General features: G+C 45.7%; 1 protein-coding gene across 1 annotated transcript in view; it reads right to left on the bottom strand.

Moving 5' to 3' along the window:
- D12 (YEATS domain containing 2 homolog D12) overlaps positions 1 to 24,347 on the bottom strand; it is a 54,461-nt gene that overhangs the window by 7,199 nt on the left and 22,915 nt on the right. The window contains exons 6-14 of the mRNA XM_089548497.1: positions 23,498 to 23,662; positions 21,882 to 21,993; positions 20,154 to 20,198; positions 15,295 to 16,796; positions 12,878 to 12,960; positions 8,896 to 8,975; positions 6,647 to 6,815; positions 5,854 to 5,892; positions 31 to 353 (exon numbers count right to left, since the gene is read on the bottom strand). Coding sequence (XP_089404623.1) covers positions 31 to 353; positions 5,854 to 5,892; positions 6,647 to 6,815; positions 8,896 to 8,975; positions 12,878 to 12,960; positions 15,295 to 16,796; positions 20,154 to 20,198; positions 21,882 to 21,993; positions 23,498 to 23,662 — 2,518 coding nt within the window. The remainder of the gene's footprint in view (positions 1 to 30; positions 354 to 5,853; positions 5,893 to 6,646; positions 6,816 to 8,895; positions 8,976 to 12,877; positions 12,961 to 15,294; positions 16,797 to 20,153; positions 20,199 to 21,881; positions 21,994 to 23,497; positions 23,663 to 24,347) is intronic.

Raw genomic sequence — 24,347 nt, 5'->3', positions numbered from 1 at the left:
AATGGCACGTTTGTAGGTGTGTGTACGTACCTCTGAGGCAGCTTCTCGTACAAAGGCAGCCATTGGCGAAAGTGGCAAGTGAACCTTTGCCTTTCTCAGCAGCGATTTCCCTGGTGAAGGGCTCTCCGAGAATGTGCCATCGCTTGCTATAGCACTAGACTCAGTCCTTGAGTTCGGCACCTTAGCGCCCTCTTGAAGCCCACTGTTGGTGTCCTCAGCTCCGTCCACATCCACTTCTTCCTCTGCGACATGTGCACACTCTTGGGCACCTCCCACAGTGCACACAGCATTGGCGAGCCGTGAGACCAGCTCGCACGGCTCCGAGTAGCTGTTGTGCATGCCAATGTGTTCACCTATGGGCAAAGAAAAAGAGGAGTTAGCAGGGTCATTGCACTTCCCTCCTGGTCACGAAACTTGTGCATAACACTACAAGAGATGCTGCCTAGTGTGACTCCACTGCAGCATCAGGTCAACTGGAAAAGCAGACAGGAAAAATTGGCACCACTCTTCCGACACAGCCTTAGAGAACGCCGACCTCGTGTCCTCTAGAACATGCACAAGTTTAGTCCTCTAAACCATGCCTTCTCTGTGAGGAAGATACATTTCCCACTTGTCTTCCGCTCTGTGCATAGCTACAAATGCTTTCATTATGACATTCCCAACACAGCAAATTCTCTCCATGTGCAAGGATTCTTTGAAGGCAGGATGACATCTCTCCCCTATCCAAACAACACTGGCAGCTTTCAGAGTGACTGGTTCTGTGCGAAGCTGTGGGGAAAGCTTCATGACCATAAGGAGCTGTCAAAGGACCCTGATGAGAAGCTTAGAAGGCAGCATGAAGCAGTATTCGTAATAAAACACGGCAGTGAGGACTTAAGGCAGAGGTACAGGATTACGCCTACAGGAAAGCGAAAAAGAGCTGAAATGAGGCAAGAAATAGTTCTTCCCAAGAAGGAAAAATAGAAGCAGAGGAGTGGAAATTCACAAGGGGTACACCATTCAGTGTATTCAAAATGGTGATCTGGAATAGCTCTGGTTTATGGAGGTTTAACATCCCAAAGTGACTCAGGCTATGAGGGACGCTGTATTGAAGGGCTCCCAGAAATTTTGGCCACCTGGGGTTCTTTAAAGTGCGCTGACATCGCACAGTACACGTCTCCATCGCACAGAATTTCGTCTCCATCAAAATTTGACCACCGTAGCCGATATCGAACCTGCGTCTTTTGGGTCGGCAGCCGAGCGCCATAACCACTGAGCCACTGCGGCCGCTAAAATTCGCACAGACGCAAAACAACTCCAATCAGAGTTCAGAATCTAAATCTAAATCATCCACTCAAACGTGCTCTTTGGCTTTGCGGAGCGTAAAAAACTTGCTCTGGATCCCCATTTGAAATATGCCAATAATTAAAGAAGCCAAGCAAGGCTCACTGAGCAGCTACTCATAAAAACAAGGTTGGTCTCAACTCAATGACAAACTTTCTATTAGAAAATCCCACTGTCCACGACTTTTTCAACAAAGTACAAGAAATCCATAGCGTAAGCAGAGCCTCCATGGTGATCGTGCTTTTCACTTTTGTACGTCTCACTTCTAGTCTAGCACTCCTGTCAAGGATTTTGAGAAAGAAAATTAAATCCTTTACCTTGATAGTACATCGAAAGAACAATAGTCCTGGCACTGCTTGATCAAGGCAACATTTTTTGTTTGGTAAAGCAATAACTGGCAGTTTACCAGTGTGTTATGCCAGGTGTCCCAGCTAAATGTAACCAAGCTTTCAGAAAGCACGGAGTATCCTAGCCCCAGTGAAACCAACAGAGATGTGTTGAGAGTCACCTGGCCTAATCTGCAATAGCCTTTCCTTCTCCAAACTTTATAAATTAGTAAAGGTTAATCAGCTAACCTTTAAATTATTGGCTTCAGGAACGAAGTGTCCATACAGAAGTTGTAGATCAGCTTGAAAAAACAGCTGAGTGTTGGTTGTACCAAGCTTGGTTGTACCAAGCTACCTTTTACGGAAAGAATTTTTTTACTGGCCCTAACCACAACTTGCACAATTAAAAAAAACAGCTTCCATGTGACAATGGTGCCACTTCAGAACAAAACCGCCTTTTTCCAGAGAGCTCTTCCCGATGAGGCTTTTTGTGCACACTGGGTCATAGACACTCTACATAAACAGGTAGCAGTATCTTTAGGGGTTATTGATTAAAGTGTACCACAGCATGCCCTAAAATATATGTGAAGGATGGGGTTCACCCAGCACCTGTTAAGCTTAGTATAAAGTCTGTCACGTGATTATGCCTCCCAGCATCACAAGCAATTAGCATCCTACAACACTCTCTAATAGCAGAAACTCGGTTACGGAATGCTGCAATGAATAAATAGGCCATCAGTCAGCTTTTCACTTTGTATAGAATCACAATGCTGCAGCCATTTCAGGACATAACACAGATTATTTCTTGCTGTGCAACATGGCCACGTATCTTGCAACGAAGCATTTTTTCACACAACACCTGCACGGTCTACCTCCTCATAAGCACTGCCATTTTCCTTGCATCATGCTCACAACGTTACCGTGTGCATCCCACACCCTTGAATACTTCATCAAGTGTTTGCAATGAAAGAACTCGGTTAAAATTATTTCCTCACACTGTAACTACAATTTTAGCTCAAGTGGCAAAAGATGTCCAACAACAACACAACCTCAAGATTGTGTGCAATGCATTTGCATGAGCAATGTGATCACTGTAAGCCAACCCAAGAAGAATAGCATCCCATAATTGGAGTGGCTCAGTTTAGTCAAAACTCCGATTTACCCAAACTAACCATCTACCCCGAAAGTTCAAATGAACATGTTCTACTGTACAAACAGAGACAAAGCTCAATGGCACCATTCTAAAGTCGCAAGGCCAGTGAAGTTGAGCTATCAGCTGTAATGCATATGAAACCATACTCGCGGTAATATACGAGGGGGGACCCAAAAGAAACCGGATTTTCTGCATAAAAACGTTATTTATTAACTTTTGTGCAAAATTCCCCCAGTCACCTTCAATGTACTCTCCATAAATGCGATGCACTTGCCAAGTCTTTTTTCCCACTGTTTGAAGCATCTCTGGAACTCTTCAACTTTGATATCAATCATTGCCCTTTGCGAAGCTGTTTTTACCGCCTCCACATCAACAAAACACTCCCCTTTTGGATTTTTCTTCATTCTCGGAAAGAGAAGAAAGTTGCCGGGGCTTGGTCTGGTGAATACAGGCAGTGGGGAACGACAGGTGATCCCTGAAGGGCCAAATAGTGGGTCACTCGTAAGGCCGCGTGTGCAGGGGTGTTGTCGTAATGAAGGAACCAGTCACCTGATCGCCAAATTTCCTAGCGTTTCTTCTGCACATCCTCTCGCAAACGTCTTAAAACTTCCAAATAAAAGTGCTCGTTAACAGTCTGAGCAGGGGGAAAAAATTCCCAATGCACAATTCCACCAACATCAAAAAAAAACAATGATCCGTGTCTTCACATTCGACTTCAGTTGTCTCGCTTTTGTTGGTCTGGGAGAGTTGGGAGACTTCCACCGGCTTGACGCTTGCATAGTTTCTAGGTCATACCCGTAACATCAACTCTCATCACCTGTAATGACTTTGGTCAAAAAGTTTGGATCACTTTCAATCTCTTCTTTTAAGTCCTGGCTCAAATTCAATCGAATTTTTTTTTTTTTGATCCTGTGTGAGAAGGTGAAGAACAAATTTAGCGGAAACACGACTCATTTGTAACTGCTCAGTCAGAATCCTCTGGCACAAGCTCCAACTCACACCTGTCTCTTCTAAAATTTGGTCGATCGTGGAACAACAATCTTCGTTGATCTTTTGGCGGATTTTTTCAACGGTTTCATCGTTTCGAGACATTGAAGGACGCCCAGAACGAGCGTGGTCTTCAGCACTCATCTCACACGTTTAAAGCACCCAAACCTCTCAAAAACTTGTGTGCAGCTCATAGTATCCTCTTTAAAAGCCAGTTGCAACATTTGGTAAGCTTACGTTGCCAATTTTTCAAGCAGGAAACAAAACTTTATTTTAAATACACTCTTCGTTCTTTTAAATTTGCCAGAATGACTTCGCAGGCGGAACAAAATAGCAGTAAGAGAAACACATCACAACGCTCAAACTTTAACCTACAAAATGACACCGTCTGCACAGCTGTTTTGTGAAGCTCTCTACTAGCCCCATCTAGCAGTAGAACTCGCTACTACGTCTACGACTGGCAGCGCGCTCTCAGTTCAGCCTTTTTTGTGTCCCCCCTCATATACTGATGCAGTGGGATGCGTGCAAGTGCTGCGCAAAAGCCCAAAAAATCTACAAGGCCTATATTTAGCACCATTCAGGCCTTTTCAAAACAATGCTTTTTTTTTTTGCGCGTGGACGCGCTGCACTCATTTTGGACAATGTTGGCAGTGCCACTGAAACAGAAATTTTAGAACCCAAAGCTAGATTGTGAAAGGCTAAGAAGCAAAACGGGGCAAGGTTGGGTTTAACTGGTCATCTTTCGCAACCCATTTCAAAAGAATAGGCCAGAATCATGCCATCCAGCACCTCGTATTCGCCTGAGCTCTTGGTTGCTCGAATGGAGCGAGATTAGCGCAATTTCAAAAAAAAAAAACAAGCTATTTGTAGCAGTATGTAGCAGCTTTAAAACAATGATGCAGGTTGGCGCAATTGATGCAGCAATCTCACTACTATTTTAGAAAAATCACTGTTTCAGAAATCAGAATTTTACGACCAAACTTGACGTGCACAGCATAGTCTCTGCACTAAACCCTGTTCCCGAAGTGTCAGGCAGCAAGACTACTCTACCTAAGCAAACACACACTCATTCATAACCACACTTTCCACATGGACCATAACAGCAGGTGGCCGGGATGCGAGCACATTTATACTTATTGCCGAGTGTGTTGCTCAACTGTTGCCGGGGCTTGGGGGGGGGGGGGGGGGGGGGGGGATGAACACTGTTTTGCTGCTTCAAATACGGTCTCGTACTTGGTCCACAGTGAACTGCCACCTCCGGCCATGCTTTGCCGTCTCCCCTGATGTGGACGCGAGCAATTGAACTTTGGATGAAGACTCCATAAGCCGTGTTCACTACTACACCCAGCCGTGACAGTAGGCACTGTTTTTCCTAGTGGGGCCCACATGCCACTGTGTACGATACCACATCAAGTCTGTGGAGACAGTGACCACCTTCCAGGGGTCCAGCCACCCCCATCTTGAGCGCAGTCTGCTTTTTTATCCAGCTGAGAAGGCACTGTATGGCCACTGCAGGGAGGAGGAGAGGTGCCTAAAACCTGCTCCCATTGGCTGCAAAAGTCAACTTGCCTTGGCATACCCCTGCCTTGCGATGGCCGACTGCTCCAAGCGGGATGAAGACGTTCTTTGCCGGCCGCATTTCTGCCCTATCTTGAGGGCACTCTGCTTTGTTATCCAGCTCAGAGGGTATTGTATAGCACCATAGGGAGGACGAGGGGAGCCTCCAAACCTGTTTCCATTCACCGCAGAAGTCTATTTGCCTTTCTTAACCTACCCCTGCCTTGTAATGGTCAACTGATCCAGGAGAGATGATAACGTCATTCGCGGCTCGCTGCCACACATGTCTGCCATGGCTTTCTGATGACGGCGAGGTTTTCGCACAATGAGCCAAATAATACTCTCGCATTAACAAACTACAATCCCTTATGATGCAATGCTTGGCAGGTTGCATTGTGATGGAATTAAAAGGGCCTCTGAGCCAGCAGAATTAACAGAAATTATTCAAATTGATTACTCTAAGAGCTTTAACAATATTGCATGAATCAGCAAGCTCGGAATACTCACTGCCCATTTCGGTGTCTTGAAGATCATCAGCATCAGTGTCTGAAAAAAATTTTAAAAAGCAAAACAGAAATTTAGAGAGGCAAGTGACAGTACTCGATATGATGTACTGAACACAATTTTAATGGTTCCTAAGTAGTCAATTATGCACTGATATGTGGACAGTGAAAAAATGAGGGGCTGCATTGGGACCATCGAGCCACAACGAATGCATGAATGTTAATGGACTGCCTCCCTCAGGCAAAATGCCGGCTGCACTGAAGTGCTGCATAACTGGGCAATACGAGACAAAGATGGGGGATGCACAGAAATTGGAACTAACATGGGTGCTGAACTTACGACAGTTTATCACGTGCACTTTGCAAACATACAGGCACTCCTAACAAGCTGCTGCAAGTTAAGCCCTGCGACACCTTCTCTGCATCCCTCATCACTTTGGCTGTGTCGTCCAATCATGCTGTATCAACAAGCTATATTCGCAACCAGGAAGTGCTGCAACCCCGACAGTTTATTGCGTGTTCCTTGATATATCATCTCTGGCCCACATCTTCAGCCTAAACATACTAGCAATTTTTTTCAAACCATGCTTTGCCAAACAAGACTCGTAATCTGATGTTGTTTTTCAATGTTGCTATGGCAGCCTCCAAATCAGCTGTGCATATGGGAACTGAATCAGAAGGCCCCACAAATGTATGGCATTTAATGCTTAAAAAGATGAAAGAAAGAAACAAGAAAGAAGAGAGCACGAAGAAAGAACAACGAGAAATGACAACAAAGGCTGCCCTTCCCTGCTCACCGGGGTGCAGTGGTGTGAAGCCAAAATGGCGACATAGCAGGACAGTGCTCCTCCGCGAGGGCAGGAGGCGCTGACAGTCATTTGTTGCTGGAGATGATGAAAGCCAGGTTGGCTGCTGGCACTCGACAAGACGCTGGAGAGCCCTCCGCACGTCGCACGCCCGCATCCACTGTTGTTTGTTCCCATATGCATTGGCAAGACACAAAAAGACTGTACAATATAGAATCTCACAGAAATGTTTCCGCACAAGAAAAGCAGATGGAACCATATGTCGTTCAGCACTTCTTGAACAGGGTATGTAATGCGAAGGCAAGCTAGCCGATGGTAGTTAAAGGGAATGGACTGGATACCAAGAGAAGGTAAGTTTAGCAGGGAGTGGCGGAAAGTTGGGTGGGTGGATGAGATAAAGAAGACTGCAGGGATAAGGTGGCCACAGCTGGCACAGGACAGGGTTAATTAGAGAGACATGGGAGAGGCCTTTGTCCTGCAGTAGGTCTAGTCAGGCTGATGATGATGACAATGAATATATTTTGCGACTTTTGGATTCAAAGGGACAAGGTGTTGGAGCATGATATACACAACTTAGCCATCACAAAAAAAAGTGGGTGGTGTTGAGCACAAGTAATTTAAAAAACACTAGGAAGTAGAAGTATATAAAATTTCAGCTACAGAGACTATGGCACAAGCCAACAACAGTGTTCCCAGTAGTAACTGGCAAACTGTGTGCTATCCCCAGCCATTCTGAGAGGCCTATCAAGCAAATCAATGTAGACAAAGTTGTAGTCAGCGAACTGGAGAAAGCCACACTATTGGGATCATTCATCAATACTTAACAGTATCTTAGGTTCCAGGAACAAATCCAACGATTCAAAAATCTGAAAAGTTGTGATTACGTAAGAAGCCAACAATCACTGAAACAAAGGAAAACATATGGGAATGCTTCTTTTTTATTTTGTGGTACTGATCAATGAGAAATTAATAGTGTAATTACTTTATGGCTGAAAGATAATCATTAGAGAGCAGAATAAAAAACTGGAGAGGACACACAAGCTCCGCCTTAAGGGTATGACGCGATAGCATAGTGGCTTAGGTTTTCTATTCTGAGCAGTTTGACACCTTTGAACCCATTTTTCATTTTTTTAACTGTTGCAATTAAATAATTGATCAATTACACATACTAAATTTTCTTAATGAGCACCATCATGTATTGGCTTTTCATTCTTACCATTTTGATACCTTTGAACCCCCTTTTTCCAATTTTTGTTTTTCATTTTTCATTTCTTTAATTAATTAATTAATTACAACAATTTCAACTCGTCATCGCCTCTCACACACCAATTAATTATCAATCACGAGAACCATAAATTACCATGGTATGATTTTTTCTACGCAGCCCCCTATTACAGGTCGCCGGTTCAAAGCCCTGCCGCAAGCTAGGCTTTAACTTGACTAGTTAGTTTATGCTGCGCAAAATGCTGAATTGTATGACACCACCAGAACATTCAGCGGCAAACGGTTGGCATGATACGATATTTTTTACGCAGTCCCTGATTATTTCCAACACACAGTGCTGACTACTACTACGCCGACGGCTTCTCGACTGAACAAGCTGTACACGCTATAGTGTAAAACAACCACACGTTGCTGGTGGGATCCAAACCTGTGACCTCTGATTTTCAAGTACGAAGGTCTATCATGGCTCAGGTCCCACTGGCGGCACATGATTGTTTTTCTTCAACTTTCTAAGATTACCTCTCAGCTATCATAAAGTAAATTAACTAAGGTATTCATTTCCCATTGATCAGCACCAAAAATTAAAAACAGAAACATTCCCTTACGTTTTCCTTGGCCCTACTTTTGTCTGCTCAACCCTTGTTATGCTTTCATTGATGACGATAATAACCATTAAAAGCAACAGAATTTAAGAGGAAAAGATGTGCTAATGCATTATAGGTGTGTGGCCAGTCGTGGCTGGTGCCTGTAATTGCACATTATATTGCCACCATTAGCTGCAAAGCATAAGGACATTTGTTAACCTGCCTTTCAGTTATCCACGACATTGTCCATTGCTGTCATCACAGTCACGAGACAGTGTGATCAATTCAGCCCATAGAAAGGCTCATGGCAGCACTACAGCGGAAAGATACGGCAAGAGTTCTTGCAGGATGCTGCAAAGGTGTTTGGCATTTGTTTCTGGAGGGATGAAAAAAAACAACGGCAAAGTGATTAGAAGGACGAGGACCACTGACCTCGGAAGCTCGCTGCTTTGGCAGGGGCCAGGAAAAATATGCTGCCCCATCGGTGGCAGCGTACGGGAAGCAGTTCAGCTCTGTAACCGAGTGATAGAGACAAAATAAACACAGCAGGACTGGTGCAAGCTGAGAGCATGCATGAAAGTGTCACAGCCACTTGATCTCCTGTAGGAGCAGCCGGCCAAGCTGAGAGGGTATGATGCTGCAGTTTATAGCTGCGGCTGCCAAGGCATCAGCAACGGCATCACTCGGCATCGCTCATCGGCATCGGCAACGCTCTCGGGAGGTGGGCAGTCTGGAAGCCATGCGCGTAATTCCTCTTGCATTTGCTTATTCTTTTTATGTCGAAAACAAGTACATTGAAAGGTTTTTTTTTCACGCCTAAGTACTGCAAACAACTGAGCTCTAAATTTCGCGAAGCGTCCTATAGCACTGGCAGGCATACGTGGCTCATGCTACACTGTGTCACACTTTCATGCAACCTACCTCAGCAGTAGCCAAAAAGAAAGCACGCTGAAGGCTCATGCCTCTTGAAAAGGTCATTTTTGGAAGCAATTCGAACTCTGCATCCACAGCCTCATCTTCGTACACTCCCCTCGCTCACACGGCCAGCACAGAACCTTACTGAGAAAAGCTGACAAAAGCTCTGACGGCTATTGAGCTCTTTGCTGGGTTCTAAACATTTCACAGAAAGGAGAGGGGCACAAGAAGGCACAAACGGGCAGAGAAGAAAAGGACAAGCTCAGCTGCCTTTTAAACATTTGCCTCTCAGCATCAAAACATGCGAAGTGACGAGAGCAGTTCTAGAAAAGACAGTTCATTTTTTTCGGGAAGATCCTCACAAAAATTAAGCCCTGTACAGATAACAGTGAAGTGAGTGTTGTAGCTAGTGAGCATTTGTTTGTCTCCTGTTTACATTTGTTTCTTTTTGTGCAGATGCAAGTGCGGAAGGGGTATTTTAAGTTTCTTGCATGTGTTGGTCAAATGTTCAGGGGAATCTCCCAAGGTGGAGCCGATTTGTAATATGGGAGTAATTGCTCATTGGCATACACCCAAGCGCAGCCATACGGCTACAAAGGAAAGCTATAAAGCCTCCGCAGAAGCTTCGCAGTTAAAGAAAAATTCGTCCTGGTCCAGGGTTCAAACCCGGAACCACTACTTCACCGGAGCGGTCGCTCTATCAATTAAGCTAGCCGGGACAACTAGCCAATGGCAGGGCGAGAGTGAATTAATCAATACCTCGAGGTGGGAACAGTGTCAGTCAAGCATTAGCATGCATTGCATTATTCCACGCTGTTGCTGCAAACCATGCTTGCAAAGAGCAGGACTGATGGTGTGCTGTCCTAGATTACTATCAAGGATGAAAGAATATATACCTCAGACAAGTTTTACAGCACAGGCTCCTACGTAGTCATGAAACTACATATTTCTGTCGCATTCTCTGCAGGCTTTTCTAAAGAGCAGCCAAAAACTGCTGCGTGCTATACTCAATCAACCAATCTTCATTAATAAATACCAATACAGGCAATTTTACAGATATTACTCAGCAAGAGGTCCCAAAGCAGGAGCTGTGGGGGGACCTCACATGAGAAAAAAAACAAGAAAGCCGGTTCAATATGCGTGCACAAGAGATCAAGGATAAATTATAATAGTCAAACACAGAAAAATACAAGAATGCACGGCAGAGAACAAAAACCGACGCGAAGAACAACAGGCAAGCAATTGTGGGTTCCACGCAGAAATCATTGCTTTCACTGTACCATATTAACAATGTTAGTCACAGGAATTGACCTGGCAAGGTTCCAAAAGAGACTTCATGCACTAAAACAAACCATGCATGCTGGGAATCGCACTGCCTATCGCAAAACTGCACGCAGTAATTCGGTAACACATGCGGCCACTGCCCCACCATCACTTCTACTCCCTCAACGATAGCCAGTGCCACGGCTATCATCACGGCAGCAGGGCACACTCGGCAGACCGCTCCTATGGGAGATCTCACTCTGAGAAACCCCATAAACATCTCTGTGAGCAATGGAGGCAACAAATTCGGAAATGCATCTAGTCGCAACACAGCATCAATGACTCGCAAAGGCGTGATTAAGGAAAATACTGTGATGGATTAGAAACGAGAAACAGATGTGTTCCGCTTGATGAATCAAAGTAATCGTGTGGTTAATTTACATTTGTGAAGTGCAGATACTGCAAGTTACTGTTATCAAGCAAAGGTGCTACTACTTCGGCAATACATTATATAGATGAAATCTCTGAGATAATGAATATAAAGCACACTGCGTACAATGCACAGAATCTCTTAGGTGCTGCAAACACATTTCTGTGCCACTACAGATGACACCAGCAGTGATGTGGCGAGGGGGCCATCAGAGATTAGAGACTTTGGCTGCAGCAGCACGGCAAATTCTGACACAGTAACGGTGACGTCGACAATCAAATAAACTGGGCAAAAATGTCACACTTTCAAAATAAATGAACATCTCCAAAGCTCTGATCACCAACCACGCAGCAGTCACCCATGAGCAATGAGTGATGGAAGCTGCTGTGCCACCCTGAATGGCAATGCGTACGCTGGTGGATTCAGCTTAGCAGCCACTGGGAATGGTCGGAAAAGAACAATTACAGCCCCCAGGTCTTGATGCAACAGGAAATAAATTTGCACCAATGCATTTCAACATGCAGACTTCATTCACTTTTTCGATAACACGAATTTAAGTACAGTTTTTGGAATGTAGTGTGAGTCGTACTATCAAGATTTTACTGTAGTATGAACATTATAATGATTTCTAGTTTAATAGTTTATGGGAATTTAACATCCAAAAGTGACTCCGGCTATGAGGGATGCCGTAGTGAAGGGCGCCGGAAATTTTAACCACCTGGGGTTCTTTAACGTGCACTGACACCACACAGTACACGGGCCTCTAGAATTTCACCTACATTGAAATAGCCGAGCGCCATAACCACTCAGCCACCATGGCGGCTCAGTTCTCACATACTTCGCCTCTTATACAAAGGCACAGCGGGAAAGCCGCCACGGTGGCTGTCGCAGTGTTCTTGCTTTTCATGCTGCCTTCCCCAGACAGCTTCCATGTAAGAGCACTGTTATACTTTCCTCTCACATCGCATCCCTGCACGAACGGCCCACTCATATGTTAACACGCCACTTATAATTTACTTTTTTGGTGCTTCGCCTGGGGCCCTGTACTAAAGCTTCATCACAGAGGAAAGCTGTGAAGGTGGTACTGAAATCCATAAGGAACTCAAGAGTTGAGTTCAAGACTAAACTTTCAGTGCGCGCCTGTGTGCCCCCTTGATAAAGGCCTAGGAACAGCTCATTTCCCACTTCTCCCTTTGTTCCCCTTCCCACGTGCAGGGTATACTGGAAATCACTGAGTTACCCCTTTCCGTTCTTCTGTTTCTCTCCCTCTTGGTGCTTTGCCCTTTTACGTCTAGAAAATGCACAGAAGCCACCACGGCAAATGTCTGCTGCTGCATTTCAGCTCACGTTCCATGCCCCCGTGTTTGGCCCACTTGTACGTTTGCTCATGAGTGGCTGGTCACTAAACATATATGACCGGAATTTGTCAAAATTTTAAACACACTAGCTGCGAAATCATGCTATCTGGAAACATGTGAACAAAGAAGAAAATAATACAACGGGACACTTTTGAACACCCACGATCTTGAGTGGATGTACTGGGAACGTATTGCGACAGTACGAATCCATCCAGTGGCACCGTACCACGGCCGAACTGTTTTAGCTGGGACTTGCCATGCCTTGGGCATTCGAGGGGCCAGAAGATTGTTATCTTCTTCACTTGAGCCCCTTCTGTCTTGCACTCCCAGCACGTCTAACTAAACCTGGTCTGTGTGCTTCAACCGTTTATCGGTGACAATATCCGCAAGGTTTTACTATACAAACAGCAAGAAAAGATTACACATGAACTGCATGTCAGCCACTTACTCTCAGCCTCAGTGACACCAACTAGAGGAAAATGTGCTGCGACTGCAAAGAGAGCCTCCCTTATGTCCCTGAATTCTGAGAGCCTGCAAAGAAAAAAAAAACAACAAATCATTCAGCAAGCTACACCTGCACAATGCTCAGTCACATAATCAAGGCACTGCGAAGCTGTGTTTACAGCTTTGTAGGTGCTGCTAAGATATGATGGTTGATTCTACACTTTCCATGTAGCATGGATTCTTGCTCAAATTCGACGACTCATTTGTTCTCAGCCACTTGCCAGGTGACTGTAACTAAAACATTCTCATAATGCTACTGTCAATGCGTCATGCTTGAGGCTTCTCATCCAATTCATCTCTTCTTTTGAGCCACGACTGCAAACTGCCGGAATGAACCAATGTTTTCAGAGCCAATTTCTTACGCTGATCCTTAACCAAAGTGTCATAATCATGAACAGCTCCTCTTATGCCCACTGCCTCTGCCACAGACTTCCAGCCAACTTTCAGTCCACATAACTCTCAGCCATCCCTTGCTGCATTTACCTCCCCTCAGAATTTTCTCCCTTGTTTCGTGCCGTGCCCATGTCCATCTTTGCTTCTTGAATTCAGCGCACCCTGGTCTCTCAATGCTACCAATGTACATATCAAGGTGCACAATTTAATCTCAAGGCTTTTCATTAACCTTCTACGTATCATATACAATACCACAGGTGCCCCACGGGTTAGAACCCAAGTATGCTTGTACTCAATTTCATCTTCATGGAATCGTTTCTTGCGTTCCTTCACTGTAATTTGCATGTGGTACAAATCTGAAGCAGCAAAAGAAAACATATGCAGCTCAAAGACAAGCCAAAGGGATGCAGGCCCCAAATTTTTTGTACAAGTTATTTCTTCCTCCAATCCACTCCATTTCTTGCTCTTCGTGTCATTTCTTTTTTCAGCATTTCCTTGTTACCTTTGTAATTCTTAGTTTCTCAGTGCAATGTGATGGCAGTAAACAACAGCAAAAAAAGAAAGTGCCCTGTATGCAGAAGTGAAGACCTTTACTGTGGCTCTGATATTAAATTAATTTTTCTGCCCCATAGTGCCTTCTCCCTTCGCATGCATTTTTGTTCTTCATCTTCTCTTAGAACACGATGCTTCACATTGTTATCATGCCACAAGTAAACAGTGGTAACCCTGTCCAGTAGTGCTGTCCATGCGTTACAAGTGGTAAACCATCATGACCAGCCCTATTAAGAATTATAAAGAGAGCTATTTCAAGCAGCTGCTCATCTTGTGCAGTGGCAAAAATATCTCAGTAACCAGCTGTTTTTAAAATACAGAGTGTAATTACTGTATATGCCTTAAAACTACCTATTAGAATGCTAGCTATTTTGGTTAATTAGCTTACCTTGCACATTATTTAGATAGCTGCCATCATTAAAGGGACAGTGAGGAGAGCACTATTAATATTTTTTTTATAGCAAAATCCGATAGTTCAGCATGTCATGGCTTTATTGCCACTTGGCCGGCAGCGAAAGATGCGTTTATTTCTAAGAAATTTGAATTCGCAGTTGAAAAAGTTTTTCCCGCCGCTCTGATTCAAACTTGGGATTCTCCTATGACGACACAGGACTAAGTGACGTGTAACATGACGTAACGCAGACTCCTTGATTTCTAGTGGCCAGCGCTGCCTAGCAGCAGCCGAAACGAAAGCTACCGCCGGCCGCACGTTGAAGGCATCTATCAGCTATTGCGGCCATCGCTACAGTCGCTTCGCTTACGTTTGCACTGGCGTTTTGCCAGCGTTACGATGGATCTCGTTCTCGAAGTCGTCAACGAAGTTCTCGCAAATAGACACCTTTAGCATACCGTGTACCTTGTTACCGCTAGTGGAACACCGGGAGCCCCCCTAACGCCGTTGAGCAGGCACTGATTGGTCCCGATGCTTCAGGCGCGCGCGTAGCTGCCGGGCAAGTGGCGCCATCTGGCGACGTCAAGGAGATTTGCGCATGCATTGGCTGCGCCTCAGTGATTTGTAGCTTCTCGGGTCCTAGAGTTGCTAGAACCATTGGTTCTAGCAACACTGCTTTGTCCTATGACGTCATCACGCTTGTACTTGAGAGTTTGGCCTGTGGCGGCGATACCTGTATTTTGGTTCTTGCTCTTTTCTACGTTACAAGAGCTTTGTTGTCAGTATGAGTGGCGTTTTTGTAATCAGGAGCTGGTATTCTGCCGATACAAGCCAACTTCAATTTCTGCTCAGTGTCCCTTTAATAATGCGTTAAAAAAATAAATTCCACCTGTGATATGCCATCCTCATCAATTTCTGTTGATCTTGGCCAAAACACTCTGCACACCATAAACACTCACAGATGGCGAAATGGCCAAGCTCTTTATGCCATCAGAAAGCCCCCCAAAAATGCTCAGATTTCCTGCCTGATAGCATCCAGCTTGTCTCGCAACTCCCTTGCAGGATCCACCTTCTCGGGCTGTTCCGGCAAGGCGGTGGCTGCAGGAGGCACAGCACACGTGGTCTGGCTGCTGCCACTTTCTTGCGAGGCCGGCAACAGCAGGGACTGCTGCACTTGTGCCCCCGTGTCCTTCGGCCTGAGGGTGTTGGTGGGGAGCACCACTATCTGACTCTGGCCACTGCCAGTTGCAGGCAGCATGACCAGGGTGTAGGTGGAGGCACTTGGCACTGTGGGTTTCACTACAGTGGGAGACAGTGTGAGTGACGCCATGGGGGGCACCACTTCCATCCCTGCAGTCTTAACACCCGCTGTGCTGTCTACTGGTGCAGCAACCACGAACATCGACGATGCTGCTGCTGCAGTGGCAGGCACAATGGGAGTCACAGCAGGTTTGTTGCACACAACACTAATCAAGTTGGGTGTTCTGTTTGCTGCTGGCACTACAGTCTTGACTGGTGTCACACACACAACACTCGAAGTGTTTGCAGCCGCCATGGCTCGAGGCACATCCGGCAGCAAGCCTGTCCTGGGCGTCAAAGCAGGCCTGATGGCTCTAGGTGCAGCCGGTGCAATTTTCACACTAGCAGTGCCAGATGGTGCTGTGAGCCAAGGACTGGCCGTGGACCCTGTGAAAGTTGCAACGTTCGGAAGGGCGTTTTCAGACACCACATTCGTGACAGTGGCTGGAACAAGTGCGCGCGTGGAAGCCTTCCCCAATATTCTGGACGATGGGGCCGCTTGCTGACGAGTGATACCAATTGAAGTGCTCGCTGCAGGTGGTGTTCCACCTGCAGTGAGGTTCATTGTGCTGGCCGTGCCAGACGCGGCCAGTGATGGGGTTCCAGCTGCAACTGTCGAGGCAGGTCGCAACAGTGACGACTGCTGCACGGTGCTGCACGGTGGTGAGAGCAGTGACGTTGCTGGGATGAGAAGCACCCTGCCAAGAGTGTCTGTGCATTTCACAAATGTCGAGGAGACGACTCCGTTGGGGTTCTTGGGGGCCACTACTGTGGATGCAATGCTGCCCAGTGAAGCATCAGCAGTTGTGCTCACAGCTGGTGATAAATCACTGGTTGAGTTGCTGCTCTTTACCTCTGGCTTTGGAGAGCCACCCACAAGCTGACAGGGCCCCCCTTTGTCTGGGACACTGCTTCCAGCCACTCCACAAGGCTGCTCGTCCAACAAGGCGGATGTCACAATAGGCGCAACATGGGCTATTGTGCCACCAGTTTGTGAGCACAGCTGTGAAGCATCTGGTGAAGCAGCAGTGCCCTTGTTGCTCACGGCAGCTTCCAATTCATTGGCCGTTTTGGCTTCGCTGTCGGCCGCTAGACTTGAATCTGCTGCTGTCGTCAGTGACTCTGCATTTGTGTTAAGGTTCCCATGTGGCCCAGTGGTGTCATCTGCTGCACTGTATGAGTTCTCAGAAGTTCTGGCTGCTGAAGAGGGAACCCAGAGGTCGACAACCTGCGGCAAAGCAAAGAAAGGTTTACCAAAACCATAAAAAAAAAGGTGAAAAAAGTGGCAGCTGGCTGGAAACCTCTTAACGGTAGAACTATTCATCTGAACTGAAATCACAAAAAGCAGAAATTGCAAGTTAATTTATATACAATCAACAGAGCCCCAATGGCAACTTGTGTGTTTTTTATGTCAGAAGGCAGCAATCACATAGCCACTGCAAGAGCTTATAATTTTCTGCACAGGAAAATTTTAAATTCCACGAGTTTGGAACCATTTGTACTCATTCCACAGGAATGATAACATACAAATATATAAGCTTAGTCTTGAAACACACACACCTCACGTACTCCAAAACTGCCTGCATGAAAATCGAATGGAGCTGCAGCTCCCTGGTGTTTGCTTTACTTGCAGAATGAAGCGTGTTTGACACACAGCAATCTCTCTGGTGCCCCGTTCCACAACTGCCGCAGTGACCGTGCCCTCAAGTGGGCGCAGCCATATAACCAAATGACCCAGCCACTTTCGTTCCTGAACAGCTTGATACCACAGCAAGACAAAGCCCCCAAAATGAATGCTGGCCTTTACTCAAAACTCTTAAAACATTTTCTGCCACTACTGTTACAAACAATGCCAGTGTCATAATATAATAAAGGTGCCAGTATCACGACTCTCTCTATAGAAAGCCTCAGTGAATGCGCCACCGCACTGGACACAGTTTGCTCAAGGAGACGGGGCCACAAACATGCAAAAACGTAACTTCACTCTTATCTGACCGTAGCTTTTAGGGGAATTCAGATACACTGAAATCCACATACAGTCGAGCACACTTACAGCAAATCTGGCTGTCATGATTGTGTTCATTGTATCCAAATTTCATAGAAGTGAACTCACCCTATTACAGCCAAAAAAAAAACGAGTTTATAGTTCCTCAAAAAGTTAGTTGTGTACATCTATTTCTTCAAAGCAGACACTATCAAGCCACTCTCTAAGCTCTCCAGCATGCTCCTGGCCAAGACACTTTCTGTAGCCGAGCCGCTCTACAGAAACAATAATAACAATAGCGAATGAAGCATTCATGACAACTGGTGGTAGGTCGAGATCCTAGTCTATGATCCTGAACAAAGTTGTAAGGATGCGGCTACAAAGCATTGCAGCGAATATCCGTGCAAAACGTACAGTATGAGTCACCCTTGTGTAAAATGCTCCAGCATGGCATTGGACTCAAAATAAAGCAACACCTCGCAGCAGATACTAGGTTCTTGAGGCAACCTTTGTACCAAAGTAGAGTCAATTAGACTAACAAACCAAGCGGAAATTAGCAGTTTACCTCAAAACTATCGACTTCTGTCAGGTTTTAGTCTTCATTAATTGGAGTGCACTGCTCAACTGCTCTACACAATAATGACGAAGACTGCACACTCTCTGCATGCAGCAGCAGCGCAGAATGTGGAGATTCGATTGAGCAGGAGATGTACATCTCGTCATTGGGTAGACTGACAACATACCGTATTTACTCGCGTAATAGGCGCACTCGCATAATAGGCGCACCCCTAGTTAGGGCGCGAAAAATCAGATTTTTTTATTTCCGCGCATAATAGGCGCACCCCGAACTTGGCACTGTGATCAATACTGTATTTACACGATTGCAAGCCGACGCCTCGCCACCCCCCGCTTCCCAATCTTTATTTTAACAAAGTTTTTGCTGAACTGACTACTAGTCCCTACTAGTGCTGCTGCCGTCGCAGCTGCTGCGGACCCACAGCACGTACAACAACATCGCGTAGAACAGCCGCACACAGTTTTCAGGGATGCTCACTTTAAACGTCTGTTTGGAAAGCTTCATCTCCAGCCGGAAACGTTCCCGACTTAGGCCCGCGAAAACCTTGGAGTCGCGTACGAAAATTTAAGGGCGCCGCAGTCGCAACTGCCGCACTTCTCGGCCACGTCGTATTTTCCGACCTGCCGCACGCTTGCCGCGTTCGAGAGCAAACTCCCAGCCGTGTAGCTGTTAAGGTGCTTGCCCGTCGAGCTAAAACATCAACGCTCCGCGGCAAAGCCATAAACCACGATAACTATCGCGCTACCGCAAATCCCGGCACTTGACAGCAACAACAACAAAAAAAAAAAAAACGAGCTGGAGACGCTGATGGCGATATAGATAGCGAAAGCTCGCGGCGGAGGAAAACGATGATGATGATGATGAGCTTGGCCTTGGGCGGTGTCTGGAAGCTCCTGTGCGCGTGTGTGGCCTCCGCGATCAAGCGCCCGTTGCGCGCAGCCGGAGCCGATCGCAGAGGCCTCGGCGCGTGCATTCCGAAAGTTTCGGTGCGGCCCTTACATGGACTTTTTTTTTTTTTTAACATTTTCTTCGCGAAAACGGGGTGCGGCCCGTACACGAGTGCGTTTACGCGGTGTGTTCAATTTTGAGAGTCGAAAAAATTCCGGAAATTTTACCCCGCGTAATGGGCGCACCCCGAACTTTGAGCCGGATTTTCTGGAAAAAAAGTCCGCCTATTATGCGAGTAAATACGGTATACCTCGAGGCTGGTATTCAAACTTCTCGAACCGCTCTCATTGGTTGGCTGCTGGCCATACCAAGCTGTCGCCGTTCCGTGCATGCTAAATGTAGGCTGTCAAAATGTTGGCACAGGGTAAACCACTACCACGAAGTGACATTCGTGACATAGCATGCGGGAAAGCTGCCACAGTTGAGATGCAACAGCCGAGTTTACATTGCATGGGTTTCTATAGGAGCTTGGACGGGACTGGCTGACGAAAACATAACAGCCGGGAAAACGCAGCACCCAGGAACGTAACAGCAGGGCTCTGCTGCATTACATGTGTGTGTGTAATCAGTGACAATAAATCTCATTTTGTTTGATGGAAGAACATAGCATTCTGACAGCACACAGAAAAGGCGAAAACAGGACATAGCGCCTGTCTTGTATGTCCGACTAACTGGCCTTCTCGTACTTTCGTACTTCTAAAACACATGACAGTGACCGGGTCCACTGATAAGATGCCAAGAACGATTTTTCACGTCCTCATCCTACAATTCACCCTGCTCCCATGCTCCTCAAGCCACAATGTGCTGTCGTCCATTGTCTCAAATAGATCTTTACATATGTTCATTCAATGCAAAGGTCCATATCCAGTTGTGAGAGATGACAGCCTGAATGCTAATACACTTTTTACAAAAGGGCTTAAATTCATTCAGTGATGGAAGCAAAAGAGATTATGTTGATGGAAAAACAGAAACCGTCCATCTGTTATCTTCACGAGACAAATCACGTCATAGTAACTAGCCATTTCAGACCATTTGTTTTTCGGGCACACAGCCTACAGCACCTTTCACCTTCTCACCGTTTCAGCTCCAAGTGTTTGCAGCCCTGTATAAGTCTTGTCCAGCTGAAAGAAACAAAAAAGGTCCAATGAAAAGAATGTGAAACACAGTGCAGTCACTTTAATGCATTTCCACAATTTTCTACCTTTTGCTAGCACAACACAAACAACATAGAAGACTTGGTAGCAACAGTTTACAGGATACATGTGCTCGGGAAAAAATCTGTTGCAGTACAGCCCCACAACCTAGCCGAGTTCTGCCAAAAACCAGGCACTTCTGGTGGTTGGCTTTCATGACAGTGTCGAGATAACTTTTTCCTCTACGCTCGCATCCTATGAACTTTTGCCGCTGACTGTATGTTCACAAGGTTGTAGCAACAAGGCTCCCTCATTTCATTATTAAGGTGCACCGCTTCCAGCTCAGATCACACCAGCAGGAGCTTTTGGTGAATATCACAGCACTGAACAAGGCTACCAGCATTTACTATGACAACTTGGCTTGGCATGACAGCTTACAACCCAGTGAGCCTTTTCGACACAGAAAGCACAAGAATTTAGCTGGCACTGATGCTCCTACCTACACCTTGCCTGCTCTGATGTGACCAAGCATCTTCATTCATGCCCACCAGAAATTCCTACAAAAGTTATTAAGCCAAACACACCGTGAGAGTGAGGACGGCCCCTGATTATTACACTAAACCTGCATTAACATGCTCTGCTTGCTCAGAAGTACCAGCTGGGCCCATGGTGCACAAGGAGACAAGCAGCACACAAAGGTCGAACGAAAGAGCCCAGGGCGAAAAAGGTCAGCGCTGTAATATTTTTACAACGAATGACACATTCCAGATTTCACTCCCACTGAATACCCCAGCCAAATGTTTAGCCTGCGACATTATCCCCATCATTATTATCACCCTCGCAATGTCCACTGTAAGACTAGACCTCCCTCAGTGGTCCTTAAAGGCCAACTCTAAGGATTTTTGGAGCTGATAACCACAGCACATTCCTTCGAGTCGCTTCGCTACAGTACGAAAAACCGTTTTTCAGAATACCATGTAGAAGTATTAAAAAAAAAATAAAAAACAAGGAAACCGAAAACGAAACTGGGTTTTGACCAAAAGACCACGTCGTGACCGCCCATCCTATGACGTCTCAGATGATGACACAAAACCTGTTGTGTGCGCATATATTGCCTAAAGTGGCAGATGTAAGTGAGAGCTTGTGCCATTATTTGTCTGAAATGACCAAACGCTAGCTCGAAATTTCGTCCTTCAGCAAACACAGAGCAAATATCGACAGCCGTGCGTCCGTCCAGTAACATCACATGCACAAGGTTGCCTGTAGCACAAAATGGGAAATTTCAAAATTAATTTGCGCTTAAACTAAACAAATGTCACCTCACTGCGAAACTTAGTACAAAGTACCAGAAAGCTCTGGAGAATGTACGGTGAAAGTTTCAGAAAATGAGAGGAGGTAAAAAAATCGCGAAGGTGCCCTTTAATTAAATGTGTACTGCGACAGCTGTGGCCACCCTATCCCACAAGTTCCCCAATGCGATCTGCTGGCCCCTGCTACATGAACTTTCTCTTGGAATCTACTGCATTGTTACCCTAAGGGACCATCTGTTCTCTGCATTACATGCCCTGCCCACACCTTGTCAGTGATTTCATGCAGAGAAAGCGACGGACTACACTTCCCAAGCAATCACACAAGCTGCCTTCGGGAGAGAAAGAGAGACTGCTCCCAAACCTTGAGGTGGTGTATGATGTCCACGTGCTTTGTCCAGCGGTCATGAAAGTGCAGCTGCACACGCAATGGAAATTCACCCCAGCCTTTCCGCTGAACCTGGAAGGGAGCCTCCCTGAAACACACATCCAGAAAAATTAGCACAGGAGCACTTGCCTGCATATGGTCACACTCCTGTGCGATGTGAGGTATGGTACCCCTCAAGCAGGCAGGTTCATTTTCACACATTTTTGTGCTTCTAGCCATCATCATCATCTCGCGTGTTTAACCAAATATGACGTCCGTGGCACATTCAGCTACATGCATTAAGCTCAGACTTGACTTGAAATCTATACATGCCTCTCAAACAGGCTAAAAAAAAATAACGGTGTTTGACTGTTACTCTTTATATACACCATCACCTTGCAGGCAAGGACCTGTAAGAATGGGCACATACATACATAGTTTAGAACAAAATACTCCCAGGGATCCCTCGGAATGGAGTGGGCATCAATCAAGGGAGTAATTACTCGATAGCATGTGCCTGTGAAACAGCTACAAATAAATATACAGCTCTCACAGGAACTCCACAGCTAAGAAAAACAGTCACCCTAATCCAGGGCCATAACTCAGTTGCACCACCCTGTGAGTAATAACACAATAAACAACTGAATACAGCACAAAATACAGAGTTGTGATATCGTATTTATGATTGAGTAATTTGACTCTAAAAACAACATTAGTATGCAAATTACACCTTAAATCTTCACCATTATTTCACTTCCCAACTGCATGGTGACAGAAAAAAACAGGAAATACATCGACAAGTGCACCAACACATAATAAAGAAAGCTATCAAACAGGCAAGCCTGTTCAGTTGAGCAAGTGGAGGGATTAGTCCGCATAAAAGTAAGACGAGACAGGTGTTTCCACAACTGTTCTTTCATGAACGCTTCTATGCAACAAAACATTATGAACACGTACAAGCCTACGAGTCTGTCATCAGACGGTAAAACAGTGTGTATTATGAACGCTGCTATGCAACAAAGCACTGTGTTCACATACGAGCCTATGAGTGTCTTTCCATCAGCACCAAGTTCCAGCCTGTCACCAGATGGTAAAACAGTGTGCATTATGAACGATGCTATGCAACAAAGCACTGTGTTCACATACGAGCCTATGAGTGTCTTTTCATCAGCACCAAGTTCCAGCCTGTCATCAGATGGTAAAACAGTGTGCATTATGAACGATGCTATGCAACAAAGCACTGCGTTCACGTACATGCCTACGAGTCTGTCTTTCCACCAGCATCAAGTTCCAGCCTGTCATCAGATGGTAAAACAGTGTGCATTATGAACGATGCTATGCAACAAAGCAATGCGTTCACGTACATGCCTACGAGTCTGTCTTTCCACCAGCATCAAGTTCCAGCCTGTCACCAGATGGTAAAACAACATGCAACAAAATGGGACTAAGGAGGAACACCGTGTCATCGCATGTTTCTTCTTTGTCTCAATCACCAATCACCAACCTGCCCAACAAGCATCACTTCTCTCATCAGAACTACACTCCCCGTGCTTGGCACTGCACCTAGTCTGTGCAAGGCTGTTGCAGAGAATAGCGAAAGCGTAGACACTCACGTAACCTCGACCAGGTCATGCGGCCGATAGCTGGGATGCAGGAAGAAGCGCACGTGTCGAACGAGATCTGCTATGGACCGGCGCACCTCCGGTGCCGTGCGCACGTATGCCAGCCACTTGTGTGTGGCCTGCTCTCCACCGTCCCGTCTGTCGAGTGGAATGTACCTGCAGAGGAGAGCATCACTGTCCGCTCACATGTACTGAAGCATGGACTACGTTGGAACTTAATCGCACAGTGTGTATGCAGGAATAAGGCAAATTTTTTGTTATTTAGGCTTTGAGGAACTATGCTGTTCTTGTCTATACACTATGCAAAAGTGCAGATGCGTATGAAGATCAATGAACTGATTACACGCAAGGTTTACAGTAAGAGCATACAATGTGGCAGGCGAACCCACTTTCCTTCAAAGCAATGCATGGTCCATTAATATAGGGAAGGCACATGCAGAAATAGACTAGCGAAACAAACAAATATCTGTCCACCAAGCCCACTAGGAAAGTTCCTATGGTGCAAAATCAAGCAGCTTTAGCAGCCTGTCTATCATTTCTCCAGTCACTTTGTACAGACCATAGTAGAATGGAAAGTTGGGCGAGTTGGTATACGTTCATTTTGGGTGGAAGAACAGCGCGAAAGGGACGGAAGACAAAGATGAAGGAAACCACACGGACGAGCGCTGACTCACAACTATTTTTTATTCAGAAAAAACAGACATTTATAGTTAAAAAAGTCACATTACCTGACGTCACTCGTGCACACGCCCAGAGTATAACAGTCTAAGAACTATACCATGAGTCAAGATTCCTTGAGTCACCTTCCGACGCAATTTCAGAACACTGTGATTAACCGAAA

Source organism: Amblyomma mixtum, chromosome 6 (genome assembly GCF_055824585.1).
Source record: "Amblyomma mixtum isolate Tamu chromosome 6, ASM5582458v1, whole genome shotgun sequence".
In the NCBI taxonomy this organism is placed as follows: Eukaryota; Metazoa; Arthropoda; class Arachnida; order Ixodida; family Ixodidae; genus Amblyomma; species Amblyomma mixtum.
The sequence above is the reverse complement of the archived record's forward strand: the minus strand, read 5'-3'. Positions and strand labels throughout refer to the sequence as shown.